At 43.3% G+C, this 16380-nt stretch overlaps 1 protein-coding gene across 1 annotated transcript in view; it reads right to left on the bottom strand.

Moving 5' to 3' along the window:
- Nucleotides 1–3693: 3693 nt before the first annotated feature.
- The window catches only part of B3GNT9 (UDP-GlcNAc:betaGal beta-1,3-N-acetylglucosaminyltransferase 9), a 32190-nt gene continuing 19503 nt past the window's right edge, over nt 3694–16380 (bottom strand). Inside the window, exon 2 of the mRNA XM_038367895.2 lies at nt 3694–7244. Coding sequence (XP_038223823.1) covers nt 5899–7176 — 1278 coding nt within the window. The 5' untranslated portion in view covers nt 7177–7244 and the 3' untranslated portion in view covers nt 3694–5898. The remainder of the gene's footprint in view (nt 7245–16380) is intronic.

The following is a 16380-nucleotide window of genomic DNA, read 5'->3' on the forward strand; positions in this document are numbered from 1 at the left end:
GGTTCTATAATGGGAGTTTGTACGGGTGTAATAAAATCAATTTAGACTGGTGGAACAAGCCCATCTCACGCCAACCCTTGGTTGCTTTAACCCACTCCCACTTTTGTCTGTGTCAGGACTGGAGCCACATTGTGCTAGGCCCAAAGTTACTTATGCCCCATACCCAGCAGGGTTTTTCCTCCTCCTCTCACGTGAGAGTCTCTGAGGCTACAGGTAGTCTCCATCCCAGCCCCACTTCCACTGTCCCTTCCTATGTCACTCCCTTGTTTCCTAAGCAGTTCTTGCTGTGGCCACCCTAAGCCACTTCTACCCTACTGACCCTTTTGGGATCTTACTGCCACCAGGTCCATGCTGCCCTCCTGTCTTAAAGAGGGGCGTGGGATGGCTTACCTGGACACTGGCAGGCTCCCTAGGGTCTGGACATCTCCCGGGATGTGCATCAACTTGGTTCTTCTATTGGCCTGGTGGCTGACCTTGCCAAAGGGGGACAGGAAGGAGTTGTTAGACACAATCCATGAGCCTAGTGGGGGGGTGAGTTGAAGGGACGGGTTAGACAGTATAGAACGGAAGGAGAAGCCATGAGTGAGTGTTGTTCTTCAAAGGACTCCAGTGAAAGCAGTTCTTGTTTTGTATTTCTTCAGTTCCCTTTACTGTTTGCTGTCTACACCCAGCAGCGCTTTGCTAGTGCCTGAGACTGACTCATATTTGCATTGCATTCAGCTTGCACAATGGACATAAACAGCAGAAGTAGAGAAAAGAAGGTTAGATTTTACAAGTCCTACTGTTTTTATCATTGAATGTAGTACTAGTAACATACCGAAGGAAGCTTGCTGGGCTGGTTTTCAAAACCTGAAGCAGATGCCAGTTGAGGTTCACAGCTCCTCTGAAAATTGGGCCACATGGGTTTTACGTTTAAATGATTTTTTTAAACCTGATTGTCCTTTTCATACTTTCCAGAGGCTGTTCTGTTCTATTTGCTTGAGACAGACCAGCAGTTAGAAAATAGGAAATAGACACAAAGCAGAGAATTATAACACCAGCTCGCTTCAGAAACTTCTCTGGCTTTCTTTTGTATGACATCTAAGCAACAATCAACCCAACCCAGTGATAGGTCTTGGCATGCGCCTCCACATCCAGTTTACAACAACAAAAATGATTAGGGGTCTAGAGCACATGACTTATGAGGAGAGGCTGAGGGAGCTGGGATTGTTTAGTCTGCAGAGAGAAGAATGAGGGGGGATTTGATAGCTGCTTTCAACTACCTGAAAGGGGGTTTCAAAGAGGATGGCTCTAGACTGTTCTCAATGGTAGCAGATGACAGAACGAGGAGTAATGGTCTCAAGTTGCAATGGGGGAGGTTTAGATTGGATATTAGGAAAAACTTTTTCACTAAGAGGGTGGTGAAACACTGGAATGCGTTACCTAGGGAGGTGGTAGAATCTCCTTCCTTAGAGGTTTTTAAGGTCAGGCTTGACAAAGCCCTGGCTGGGATGATTTAACTGGGACTTGGTCCTGCTTTGAGCAGGGGGTTGGACTAGATGACCTTCTGGGGTCCCTTCCAACCCTGATATTCTATGATTCTATGATTCTATACAGCCCTGGAGACAGGCAGACTTAGAGATGCTGAATGTGGAGTCCAACCCCACTCCGCTCACTCTTACAAGCCCAGCCTAGATACTTACGTATAGTGTGAAAAGGGTTGATCTGCGTGTGGGTTCCCGAGACTCAATAAAACCCTTTGTACTATATTAACTTCAGGTGTTTGCCTTGGTCTCATGGAAGTCAGCTTGCATCTCTTGCTAGTGTTAGCACCCACCTTTCACCGTATACTTCATCCCTTGCCAAGAGTCTTGCCCGTCTTCAAACATGTGGGGAAAGGCTTTGCTAGCAAAAGCCGCCCTGGTGCATTCAGTCCATTTTCAGAGACTCAAGTGGCTTTTAGTAAAACAAAGCCATGTTGAAAGTCTAATTTTGGATGGTATTTTGAAAAAGTTTGTTGTCTTTCACCGTGTGTGTGTGTGTGTGTGTGTGTGTGTGTGTGTGTTTAATTTACTCTGCATTTTTGTTTTGCTTGGAGAGGGAAAGTGGAAGAGTCAGTTTCTGATTCTTGTGCACTGCATGCACCTTGTGGGGGGAGGGGATTAGGGCTCCAGCACTTCAGGGGAACACCAGAAAGAAACTGGCTTCATTGGAAATGTACGGTCAAAACATTCAAACTTGTGTGCCTGAAGTTAAGCACCGTAAATCTACATTTAGGCACCTAAAGGAAGCCATTTTCTCTTGGAAGTTGCTGAACATCTCTGAACTCACCTTAGTTTCCATGGGAGTTGCTGATGCTCTATCTGGAAACAGCCCAATTTAAGCACCTAAATATGGATTTTAGGTAGATTCACTAGCTTAAAAACTTTGGGGCACGCGCATATATGTATATAATTCAGTAGGTTTCGTACATTCCTCCCTCCCACATCCCTCTTAAAACAAAAGCTAAACTTTCGAACCTCAGCTGCCTAGCAAAGTGTCGTATACTCTACTATTGATGTATGCACCTTCAAACTAACAGATTCTCTTTACTTACCATAGCTACGTTCTTCCAAGCCAAAAACTTGTCTCCTTTCCTAAAGCTGTCTCCATCAGTGCATTATTCTCACACATGGACCTAAGGCCTCACTTTCAGAATAATTGGTCCTCAGATTCCTTAGGAGCAGTTCTCAACCTGAGGTCCTTAAACTGCCATGGGGCGGGGGGTAGAACTCTTCCAGGTACCCTGCAGGGCAAAATATTGACCGAGACAAATCATGGGGTCTGGGATCTGTCTGCTATTAAAGGCTCAGCAGCCTAATACAAGTAGAAGAGTTACAGCCTTAGTGGGGGTTAATAGATGTGTTTGATAATGGATGACTGGATCTATTTTTTTCATGTGGGAATTTGTGATAATTACACTGTTAAGGCGATTTTTTATTTTGGTATAAATTTGTATCTTGATGCTGACATTTTACAAGCATATGCACTGCTTTAAACTCAGACTGAATGGGCAACCCAGAAAGCTTTGACAAATAAAAAGGACTTTCTGGCCCTGTTATAGATAACAGCCCTAGTGTTTCTTAAGTGAAGAAATGAGACATTCCAAAGACTAGGAAAATGGAGGCCAGGAGAATGTGCCAGTTCTACCCCTGCCAGCCCTTAGGGCACTTGTGCCGCTGCTGAATGCGAGCCTTTCTCTGTCCCAGGCAACTCTGCCAGACTTCTAGCTGCGTTTCGCCCTCCTTTTCAGTTAGGGCCAAAACAAGACCCATTCTGTCAAGGCTGTGGCCTAGCTCCTTCCTCTGCAAAACCCTCCTTATAATTCTGCCTCCATCGTATTAGGGGGAGGGGTTTACATTGAATCCAATGGATACCGAGTCCCTACATTACAAGTGGGCTACAGCTATGGAAACAGTGTATGAGAGGAAGGAGCCAGTCTACTTCTGCATCCTAGCTTGAAGGAAAGGACTGCTGGACCCTGACTAGTTATGTGGTAAGAAATCATGAGGTAAGCTAAGCACAAATTTCCTTTGTAAGCATGAAAACCTGCCATTAGAAAAAATTTGTTGTGATATCCAACATGACCTCAGGTTCTTTCTCTGCTCAGAAATACAAGAATATGTGAGTTTTACTAAACCACCCACCCCATATTCATCTTGATAAGTGGGCATGCACGTTCATATACTGTCTTTTAATTGCAATAGAAATAATTTCCCTACTAGCAAACTAATCACCACATAAAGCTTTTCTGTACAGTTCATAAATGCATACATATGGCACATTTACCAACCTCGCAGGATGGTTTCCCCGCCAAGACTGGGACTGATTTCCAGTCTCTACAGAGCTACCGTACATTTCATCAATGTTTTCTGTGTGAACACTTTATACATGAAGTATTTACTCCCAGGATTGCCAACATATCACAGAAACAGAAGGATCATACGATGATCCACAGTTGACAGTTCTCCTGAAAGTACATTATTATAAGGTCCCTTTCTAACCAAGAGATAACACGTCACTGCACTTCATCAGTAAGCACTATGGTGCATCAACAGAGGTTAACAGACTCCCTCTCCACCAACTGTGCTGCACAGTGAAAGTTAGAATTGAGACCCTGGTATAGCAAATGGAAAAACAAGAAAAGCTGGTACTGTGTATGATCCTGCAGCTGTGAAAGGGACCTACATGATAGGCCCCAAATCAGGAAAAACAGCCCTTTGCAGGACAGCACTTTCACACAGGCTTAAAGTCAATGGGACTTAAGCACATTCTTAAGTTCTCTCCTCAGAAAGGATGGATTTAAGTATATGCTTAAGGCTCAGATCCTGAAAGGTATTTAGGGGCCTCACTCCCATTGATTTCAAAGAGAGTTAGGTGCCTAAATTAGCAATCATAGTTTCAGCTTTTCAGCTGTGCATCCGGACCTATAACTTCCTGGATCAAAAGGCCTTTCCTAACCCTCTTAAAGAGATTCACTCCCTACTTGTGCTGGCCAGTGAGTACTTATTTTTAAGGTTACCAATGATCAGAAAATAAATGCTTTAAGTGCTAAAATACTGTCCAGGCTGTGTTGAATCAAGCAATCCAGTGATCCTCTCCAAAAGTTTAAAGGCTTATTCAAAAACTTTGAATGATAAATTGAATGTCACCTAATGGCAGAAAGTTGTTTGTTTTGTTTGCTTGTTTTTTTGCTGCAATGTCCTGAAGAGCTTTTATTTCAAAGCCTTTGTATCTGAAGGGTATTTTTCCCCCCCCAGTGTCTGAAAAGGCCCAGCTGCTTCTCATATTTGACTGCATTCAATACACAAAAGGCCTGAATCTCTATAAACTAGTCCTGTATGTCAGTAAGTTCTTCCAGATCAAAGAACACAGTAAGAGACACATGGGGCAGAAGTATGCGTTGGCCATTGCTCTACTTGCCAGCTGAGGTCTGAAATCTGGACCGTCAAGGTGAGAAGATGATCAGCTGTTGTCAGGATTTTCAGCTTCCATTGACTGTAAATCAATTTACAACATAAATTGTTGAAAGCTGCCATGAACCCGCCCAACTTCTCTCCTGACTCAGCATCCATTTAGCAGGAGTTTCACTGACATGTTGCTATGAATGAGACGTCAATACATAGGGAGGGGCAACAGTGAAACTTCTTATCCTCACCTTCAAGGCCCCTCACAGCGCTGATTCTTCCTACTCACTTGCAGGTCTCTGATCATGTGGCCCCCTCACCCATCCTCTGGTCTGCTGGCAAAGCCAGCTTCTGCTTCCAATTTTGTCTCCTCTCCTCCCATTCTGCATGGAGCCCCCTCTCTGAATTAATCCATAATGCCACTGCCCTATTCTGCTTCAAGACCCACCTCCGCTGTAACACCTCCAAGGAGCCAGCCGATGGTGGTTTGGTTTGTGCATCAGTTGGGGAGAGCTGATTTTCACTACTTTAGCTATTGCGCAATTTGGTAGTTCTTGCTGACTCTCAGTAATCCCAGCCTATGAGCAATGATTTTTTATCTTCACGACCCCTCCTCATCTCCCACCCTACCCTGCTCCTTTTATGTCACATTCACTTATCATGTTAAGTCTCAAATTAGATTATAAGCTCTTTGGGGCTGTATTTTACTGTGTGTTTGTATAGCACAATAGTCCTAGCTGGGGGTCTGTAAGCTCTACTGCAATGCTAATAAATAATAATAAATTAAATCTAGTTTTGTGAATTACTTGGAATCAGGTTAAGGGAAAAAATCCTATGGCATATAGTGTGTGCTGACATGGAATTCTGGCAAATGTCTGCAATAGGGTGGCCTTGTCTCCCAATAGTTTACACGAGATGCGCTAAATCAGCGTGTTACGTTGCAACCACCCAAGGTTCTTCTGAGCTTGGTTCATCACGTACTTCTGCCATGCTTAGCCTGCTTTATCAGAAGGCTGCTGTCTGTCATTGCTTCATTTTTTTTCCTCTTCCATTGGAAAGGCTTCTTCACCTGCTTCTTCTGGGTGCAGGAAAGCCGTGGGTTGTGAAGCAGATTCCACATTAGCCAGATTTCGGCTACTTTTAGACTGTGGACTACCATGAGATCTTTGTAAAAGCAGGGGTCAAATGTCTGCATGTGCGGGGCAGCTGAGGGTTTCACGATGCCAAATGTCTTGAATCCTTCATGCAAAACAGGTTTGAGATTGATTCTCTGCAAGCACATGCCCAAAAAGACATCATCAATGGGGAAGAGCTCCACCTCTTTGCAAGCCTGGAAGAGCTTTTTCATGGTGCTGCTGGACAATAAGAAGCCCCCTCCCCCTGCATAGAGTGGGTATGTGCCTAGCCCGTACATTGTTTCTGGGATATAGTATTTACTCTTCTGCACCCGGATTGGGTGAGCATTGTAGATGATGTCCCCAACAAAGAGGTCTTCTGCAGGGTCATGTCTCTCGAGGAAGTCAATGATGTTCTCCACATTGACAAAAACGTCAGCATCCCCTTTAAAAATGAACTTCACACTGGAACAAAACTCGTCAGCCCAGTTCAGGAAGTGGATCTCTTTCAGGGTCAGATTGAAGAAAGTATCCAGAAAGTCCCAGAGTAAAATGTCCTGGTACATCAGACTCTCCTGATGGACAAGAATCTCCCATGTTGCAAGAGCCGTCTTATTCTTTGGTATTCCTAGGAGGAAAACTCTTTGAACCTGCACCCCATTCACCAAACCCTCCCTGCCCCAGGTCTTACGGACGATCTCACGTCTGTCAAAGTCCTCAACCACCGATTTGATGGCTATAAGCAGGAAGGGACCTCCTGGTGTTCTCAGGCATTTCTTGGGCTGGTTAATGAGAAGATCAAAGTTCCGATTGTCCTTGTTTAGAAGGTAGCGCTTGAAGTCAAAGGCAGAATGAGTCAGCGGTGGTGAAGTGGTAGTTTGGGCCTTTTTACTTGCCACCTCCGTATCTTTAGCAATAAAAATGATTCTGGGTCGGCCAAATGTCACCTCCGCTTGAGGATGCCACTTGTGGGCTTCAGGGCCTGGGAAGATTCTCTGTGTTGGTGAAGGTTTCTTGTGCGTTTGCTCCCCGTTTCCTGTTGGGGAAGTATGCTCCAACTGGGAATAGAGTAAAGAGCAAAGCACTACCACCAGGAAAAGGGTGCAGATCGCATCCCCTTTCAGCCGAACTCTCATTGTCTCCACACTTCTTGTAAGGAGTGTTAAAAGCTGTGCTTGATGAGTTGCTCAAAACCCATGTCCATCTGCAAATAAACACATCGTACATCAGTGCAGAGCACTTAACATCTTCAAAGCACACTGGTAAAAATTAATTTAATAACCACAAGACACCAGGGAGGGGAGGTATTAATATTTTTGTTTTACCAATGGCAATGCTGAGACCCATTAAGTGCTTTACCAAGAGCTAGACAGCAAACCAGTGACTGAGCTAGGAGTTGAATTCAGGAGGGCCTGGCTTCCAGTCATTTGCTCTGATCTCTAGACCATGTTGCTGTTCAAGTTACCTAAGAAGAAACCCAAATTTTTCTTAAAACCTCTCTGCTGATACAGTGGTTGATTCGCCCCCACTCCAAAACCACAAAAGATCCCACCGTTGTGTCCTAGAAGAACATAGAGCAAAACTATGATCAAAACCATTCTTCTTGTCTCGTATAAATAAAACCCTTGATAATAGTAAGTGGCTTCTTTAGTTCTTCAGTCCCCTCCATGTCATTCAAAAGCAAAGAGACAAATCTGGCAGCTGAAGGCAAAATTTTCAAATAGCCATGCCCAAAAGTAGGCCGGCATTTCTGAGCATGCCCAACAAGAGCAGAAATATCCAACTGCAGGGTGGGATTGTGTGCATGCATATACACATCTGCGTGCAGACCCCGACATCTGCATGCACACAGTGGTAACTGCATATCTAAGTGGGATACAGTAGGTGCACCTCTGAATACACACATTTGGCCCTTTGTTTCCATTGGTGTTTATAAACTGTTAAACATATCTGAGTTTTTAAAAGTTATTTCTGGCAATATAATAACGTTAGATGGATACAACATCATTTTAGAGATGGGAGATCTGCCAAAATGGATCAGACCAGTGGGACACATTGCCTGTGACAAATGACCAATATCCAATGCATCAGAGGTACAGAAAAGAGCCTCTATTATGCCCATAGCTAATCATGCAGTGCTGTACAAAGATGGGAGCTAGGGAAGAATGTTTTATTCCTTTTCTCCTACAAGGAGATGTGATTGCCCACATATGCTTCTCCCAGAGATCTTCTAGTCCAGGGGTTCTCAAACTTCATTGCACCATGACCCCTCTGACAACAAAAATTACTACACGACCCCAGGAAGGGGCACCAAAGCCTGAGCCCCACCCCCACAGGCTGGGGAAGCCAAAGCCCTAGCCCTGCCATCCTGGGGGGGCACCAAAGCTTGAGGGCTTCAGCCCTGGGTGATGGGGCTCAGATTTTGGCTTCAGCCTCAAACCCCAGCAAGTCTAACGCCATCCCTGGTGACCCCATTAAAACAGAGTCGTGACCCACTCTGGGGTCTCGACCCACAGTTTGAGAACCGCTGTGCTATTCAGTTAGATTAGTAACTAAACTGCAAGAAGAAAAATAAGAGTTACAAGTATGCAGAAAGCAGTATCTAAATATAATCCAGGGAAAGAATTGGTCACGTGTCTATAGCTGGAACGGACACAGATCCTTTTTCACCACAGTACACGTAACTACATTGTTTCCCACAGTAGCTAAATAACTATGTGGAACAGAAGCAAACTGATGACAAGAGTTGTTCCAACTATCCTTAGAAACAATTGGTTCTCTTTCTCCCTAGAGAAGGGTGTATCTATTTATTTAAGCCCTACACACCCTAGGGGAGGTGGTGATCAGAATCTGAGAACTATCTACACCAGTGGGATTTTTTAAAAGATCATTATGATTGATACACACACTCGCACATACAATATTAAAATGATATCTGATTACAAATCCTATAGCTGCCATAATTTATATTCATAGATTTTTAAGACCAGAAGGTACCATTGTGAATGATCATCTAGTCTGACCTTCTGCTTAACCAAGAATTGATGCCTGCGGGATCCCTCTAAAAACACACACGCTCAATGATGATTCCCCATTTAACATATTCTGAAACCTATTGGTTAGCCAGTTCTTAGTCCGTTTAGTGTGTGTCATGTTAATTTTGTCTCATTCTAGTTCTTTAATCAGAATGTTGTGCATACCAAGTCAAATGTCTTACAGAAGTTGTGACGTTATTGACTTGAACTGAGACCGTATAGAACATTGTTGCAACCAAGGTCCTGTAGTGGCACCAAATCTTGTATAAAGGGGGGTCTAAGACGAGGTTATGGTTTGCTGGTTAGGATTATGCTATCTGTTTGCATGTATCATTTTTGTATTTAAAGATGTAAGTATTGGCTCTATACTGTCTGTATTCCAAATTTATGCTATGCTTCTGGGTGATATCCCAGACAAGTTGGTGTCAGCTCTGCCTAGCCTGCTTGATGGCCCATTTAGGACCATCAGCTATACAACTGACCCATTGAGAGAAGGCAGACACGCCTTGTGACTCAGCAAGGTATGCAGGGACCTGCCTATGGACAGAACTCTGAGGTTTTTCCAGGCCACGTGATGGACAGCTTGTCTTTGGAACAAAGAAAGAAAGAGATCACATGGCAAGAGAATATAAAAATCTGCTGCAGCTCCTCCATCTGGTCTTCAATCTTGCTTCTTACCTCTGGAGGGACTTTGCTACACTGAAGCATTGAACAAAGGACTGATGACCCATCCCAGTTGTGGATGTACTCCAGAGACTTGATTTGAACCTGCAGTTTATTCTATCACTGCTGCAAGCCTGAACCAAGAACTTTGCCATTACTGTATGTAATTGATTCCATTTAACCAGTTCTAGCTCTCATCTCTATCTTTTTCCTTTTATGAATAAACCTTTAGATTTTAGATTCTAAAGGATTGGCAACAGCGTGATATGTGGGTAAGATCTGATTTGTGTATTGACCTGGGTCTGGGGCTTGGTCCTTTGGGATCGAGAGAACCTTTTTTCTTTTACTGGGGTATTGGTTTTCATTAACCATTTGTCCCCATAACGAGTGGCACTGGTGGTGATACTGGGAAACTGGAGTGTCTAAGGGAATTGCTTGTGTGACTTGTGGTTAGCCAGTGGGGTAAAACCAAAGTCTTCTCTGTCTGGCTGGTTTGATTTGCCTTGGTGTGCATAGAAACCCCAGCCTTGGGTTGTAACTGCCCTGCTCTTGGCAATTTGTCCTGAATTGGCACTCTCAGTTGAGTCCCGCCAGAACCAGCATCGTTACAGAAGTCTATTACATCAACATTATTATCTTTATCAACCAAACTTGTAAGCTGATCAAAAATAATATCAATTTCGTTTGACAAGATTTATTTTCCATACACCCATGTTGATTGGCATTAATTTTATTACCCTCTTTTCACCCTTTATGCATCCGATGAAGTGAGCTGTAGCTCACGAAAGCTTATGCTCTCAAATAAATTTGTTAGTCTCTAAGGTGCCACAAGTACTCCTTTTCTTTTTTGCGAATACAGACTAACACAACTGCTACTCTGAAACTAATCAAATCTTGGATCAGCCATTCATTATTTTGCCCAGAATTGATGTCATGCTGACAAGTCATCCCGTCTACTCTTTTAAAATACTGGCACAAAATTAGCTTTCTTCCAGTCCTCTGGAACTTCTCAAGTGTTCCAGAGTTATTAAAAATCAGCATTAATGGCTCATAGTGCTCCTCAGCCTGCTCTCTTAAAACTTTTTGATGCAAGTTATCCAGACCTTCTGATTTAAAAATGTCACTTTAGGGGCTGGTGTTTAAAAAATCCTTGTAATAGAATTGTAATAGTTGTAATAGAGTTTATTTGATCACCATCATCCTATATATACATCCTCTGACTTTTCCCCAAATACAGATCAGAAATATTTATTGACCACGTCTGTCTTATCTGTATTGTGGTTGATTAGTCTACCATTTTCATCTAGTAATGGACAAATACTATTGTTATGGTTCCGTTTGTTCCTGATATACTTAAAAACTCCATATCTTTGCTGGCCATAAAGGTTGCCTTGTGTCCTTTTGCTTCCCTTATCAATTTTCTATGGATTCTAGCTTCTATTTATATTCACTGCTATCAGCATCCCCGTTTTTATTGTCATACATTGGTTTTTAAATTGCTTATTTCACTTTCCCTCCTAGTCAGGCTGTTTGTTGGTTTGTTTTTAAACAAGTATAGCCTTCCTTCTTTGTTGGGGCTTTTTGGAAATTTAGTAAAATGTTCTGATGCTGTTCCCAGTTATCATTCATATTTTTCGGTTTAAATTTTTTCTGCCAGCTAATTGGACTCAAATGTTTTCAGCTTTGTGAAACTGGCCCTTTTGGAGCCCCAAGTGTGTGTGTATGTATATATGACTGGTTGGGACTTTATTGTTTGCACATAAGAAATGTAATCAAATCATGATCACATGCACCTACTTCTATGATCCGTTTCTCTTTATCTGTCATGAAGTGGTCCAATATAGAGCATTAAGGAAATAGTCATCTATAATGTTCAGAAATTCGAAGGATGTTTTAGTACTGGCAACAAGAGACTTCCAGCATATGCCACTCGGTTTGAATTTCACTCAGTAATTCTTGCATCAAGCCCCAGTTTACTCACAGGCCCTCCAAGGATTGGGTGGGGCTGTTGTTAAGTGGTTCTGTTCCCTTCCTGTCAGAGATATCTCAGGGGAATCTGGAGGAAGTTCTTTTTCTTCCCCAAGGGTGCTCTCATGTTAGGGTGCCACTGGTTCCACCATATCACCCGTCTCCTTCAAAGAGGGGCCATTAGCCTTCAGTGAGACGGCATGATTAGCAGTATGCTGAAGGACACCCCAGGTCTTCATCTACATCTCCTCTGACCCATGGGAGCCAGTCAAGCACTTGTCTGGAGACCACAGCATGCGTGAGAATGATCTGGTGGAGGCTCAGACCAAATACATCTGAGGTGGTGGTGATAGTGGTGGGTAGGAGGTATGGGAGAGATTATATTTGTCCCTTGACAGGATGTGCACCTGCATTTGGTCAATCAATACACAATCCTGGGTTGGGCAAGATCTCCAGCTACTGTGCGTAGAGCAGGTAGTATTTGCAGGGGCCAGGATGGGGTTTTTTGTTTTTTTTTTCATCCATGTTTGGCTTTGAAGTTATGCCCTTTTCCGCTGTGTGTAGACCTCCCGTCCCTCATCCATGCCTTTATCACCTTGCAACTAGACATCTGCAATGTGCTCTGTGTGGGTTGAAACCTGAAATACAATTGGAAGCTGCAGCTGGTGCAGAAAGCCGCAGCCCATTTATCATCCTGTCACTGGTGATCTCACTGTCAACGTGTTACTCTAGTGCTTGGAGGTCTGCGCTGGCTGCCTCTGGGTTTCCAGGGACAGTTTAAGGTGCTGGTGCTGACTTATAAGCCTTGCAGGCCCAGATTTTTGAAGGTGCTTAGCCATTGCTACCCATTTTAAAAGGGATTTTAGTCTTCAAAGTGCCTAAACCCCATTGACTGCCAATGGGATTTAAGCTCCAAAACTAATGACTTTAGAATGAGTTAAGGCTAGTTCAGTGCCTTCCAGGATTAGTCCCTCTATGAGAAAATCCAAGATATGTTGGCAAGTGATTACGTATCTCACTTCAAGTTAAAAGCCAGCAGAGTTTTTCATAAAATCCCGTCTCTTTCCCTATTTGAGAGAGAATTTTTTTTCTTTTGTTTAAATGTCTGATCTTACATCAGCTCTCAGATTCCAGATGCTAATTAAGGTCTTGGATAAAAAACTGGCTCTTTACTGCATTAAATGTTATCAGCTAGGACTTGGAATAAAATGTGTATGTCATGAAGCTAGAAGTTTCCATGACTTACAGATTTATCCTACCAAATCTGTGGAGTCTGGCAAAAGAATCCTTGTGAAGGAGCCAAAAAAAAAAAAATCCTGGATTGTTGCATGCATGGGCTGATGGCCCAATCCCTTTTCTGTGTTTTCATTTACTGAAAGAAAGGACTCTGAAATACAGCAATATAATGCTCAAATAAAACAGATTGCTGAATATAAACTTCTAATTTAAAAGGAGTTGCTAACCTTGATCCTATATCAAATTATATGGACCTTTGTGTTAATGTTGGATATTTTTACAGCACTCATCCTGGCCTTGACTATTGGCCAGGAGTCATCTCTGTTTGAATTTGTCAGTGTGGGAAAAGTTCTCGAGGTTCCGTTACTGAACTTGGCCAACAAGATGCTGATGAGTTCTGCAAATCCCTTTCTATGTCTTGAGTATTCATCACCACCCAGCATCAGGAAAAACTAGGGTGATATCAAAGCAAGCAGAAAATCCCTATCCCTTGCTGCACAGGCCTGCAGCAAGAGCGTGGCTGTGGGGTAACACACTGAATAGTACGATGTGCTACCATTTGGGAAGAGCAGATTTTGCTTTCCGGGGTCCAGCTTCTTACTCCTAGGACTAGCTGAAGCTGGTAGGTTCAAGCCATGACAGTAGGGATGGTTTTGTATCACTCAGGCTGCTCTGCCAACAAAACCAGACCCCTCCAGCCCTCTATGGCTCGCTGGAAAAGCTAGAGAGGCCTGAGGGTCCATTGCCAAGTTCTTCCCAGTCAGATTTCTTGCAACCTTCCCCTTCCCACACCCAATGAATGCGAAACCTTGAAATAGATGGTTGGGGGTCCCACCAGACAGGCTGTTGGACCTGCAGTACCCCTGCCACTGCTGTGAAAAAGGTAGGTCAAGGGATATCTGCTAGCCTTCCCCCTTGCTGCTCCTCAGGTGGCATTGGAAGAGAATCAGCGCATCTGGTGTAGAATTTCTTGAGGGCATTTGTTTAAATGTGGGGTTGGCTGTATTTCCTGCAACCAGGGAAGAATGTTGCCTATCAGGGGTGAAATCTTAGCCCTCCCAATAATCAATGACAAAACTCTCATTGACTTCAGTGGGGCCCAGACTTCATCCTGGGAGTGCAAACTCAAGGCATGACCGTGAGGTTGGATGGTTTTATGACAACTGCTGGGGAGAGGTGCTTTTCTCACCAGAGCCAGCAACAAGGCCAGCAGCTTGTTGGCAAAAGGCATAGATGGCAATGGAGACCTGAGCATCTGGAGCTGAGGGAGAGAACTGTATAGGTGAGCTCAGAAGCTCTGCCATTCCTTAGGTCAAATGATGCAAGAAGCCACAGGATTGCAGGGGTGAACCAGTAGCTGGGAGGGATGACAGAGCATCGAGTTTCCCCTGAGACACAAGGGGGCTGGATGAGTTATATGGACTCTGCTTGAATAGCAGTGAAATCAGTCTCCAGGACATCAGGCTAGCAAAGGGACACAGGGTTAGGGTAGTTGGAGATGACTATAAAACACAACAGTGCAAAGAGAGAACAGGAAAAATGATTAAGTGTTTGTATCGGGCATTTTAAAGAGCTGAGAATGGAGAGGGACGAGTATGAAGAATGATGAAGACAGAAGAAATTGAAATAATAGAATGATAGAGATGTGGGGCTGGAAGGGACCTTGAGAAGCCAAGTCCAGCCCCTATGCTGAGGCAGGACCAAGGAAAACTAGATCAGTGGTTCTCAACCAGGAATATGCTTCATGCAAAAGGTCTCTTGTACAGTATCATTATAAAGCTAGTGTGAGTCATACTGTGAGTCATAGTCTACTGAGTGTGGTCATCCTATTTGTATAAATGTATCACTCTTGTATCTGAAACTAGAAATATGAAATATAACTCTAAGGTCCTATTATAGTTATGCAAAGTGTGGGCCATTAATGGTGGTTTGGAATCTTAATGGCTCTCATTAACCAGGACAATTACCTGTAGATGGCTCTGTTTTACTTGTAAGTCTTCCTGTATACCTGTGGGTAATGAAGTCTTACAGTGACATGTGATCATGTCACCTGAACTGAAATCCATCTTTAACCTGGTGCTTTTCAATTGAGAAGAGGGGTGGGAACCCAGAGGGACAAAGGATTCCCGCCTTATGCAAAAGATATATGTGGATGGATCAGAACAAAGGGGGCGGCCATCATGAGAAATCCCCTAGCTACCACCTGAGCTGGAACAAGGGCTGTACCGGGGAAAGGATTGTGTCCAGACTAGGAAGGCGTCCAGTCTGCGAAAGAAACTTATTGAAACATCTCTGAAGGTGAGATTTTATCTGTATTCAGTTGTATTACTGTACTAGACCTAGACTTGCGTGTTTTATTTTATTTTGCTTTGTAATTCATTTTGTTCTGTCTGTTACTACTTGGAACCACTTGAATCCTCTGTATTTCTGTATTTAATAAAATCACTTTTTACTTATTAATTAACCCAGAGTATGTATTAATACCTGGGGGGGGGCAAACAGCTGTACATATCTCTCTATCAATGTTAAAGAGGACAAACAATTTATGAGTTTATCCTGTATAAGCTTTATACTGGGTAAAACAATTTATTTGGGGTTTGGACCCCATTGGGAGTTGGGCATCTGAGTGTTAAAGACAGGAACACTTCTTAAGTTGTTTTCAGTTAAGTCTGCAGCTTTGGGGCATGTGGTTCAGACCCTGGGTCTGTGTTGGAGGAGACTGGTAAGTCTGGCTCAGCAAGAAAGGGTGATGGAGTCCCAAGCTGGCAGGGAAAGCTGGGGCAGAAGTAGTCTTGGCACATCAGTTGGCAACCCCAAGGGGGTTTCTGTGATCCAACCCATCACCGAATGATATTAGCCTGTTTTGCAACTGTATTACATTGTTGATTCGTATTCAATATGTATCCATTGTCACCCCCAAACCCTTTTCAGCAGTACTGTCACCCTGGCCAGTTATTCCCTATTTTGTAGTGGTGCATTTGATTTTCCTTCCTAAGTGAAGTACTTTGCATTTATCTTTATTTAATTTCATCTGGTTTAATTCAGACCAATTCTCCAATACATCAAGGTTGTTTTGAATTTTAATCCTGTTCACCAAAGTGTCTGCAACCTCTACCGGTTTGGTGTTCTCTGCAAATTTTATAAGCAAACTTTCCCCTCCATTATCCAAGTCATTAAAGAAAACATTGAATAGTCCCAGACCCAGGACTTACCCCGGCAACACCCCACTAGATACGCCCGTCCAATTTGACAGCTAACCATTGATATCCACTCCTTTGGAGTATGGTCTTTCAACCAGTTGTGCACCACCTTATAGTGAATTAATCGAGACCACATTTCCCTACTTTGCTTATGAGACCATCATATGAGATGTCAAAAGACTTACTAAAATAAAGATATATCACATCTACTGTTTCCTCCTTATCCACTAGGCCAGCA

This window comes from Dermochelys coriacea, chromosome 12 (genome assembly GCF_009764565.3).
Source record: "Dermochelys coriacea isolate rDerCor1 chromosome 12, rDerCor1.pri.v4, whole genome shotgun sequence".
Classification (NCBI taxonomy): domain Eukaryota; kingdom Metazoa; phylum Chordata; order Testudines; family Dermochelyidae; genus Dermochelys; species Dermochelys coriacea.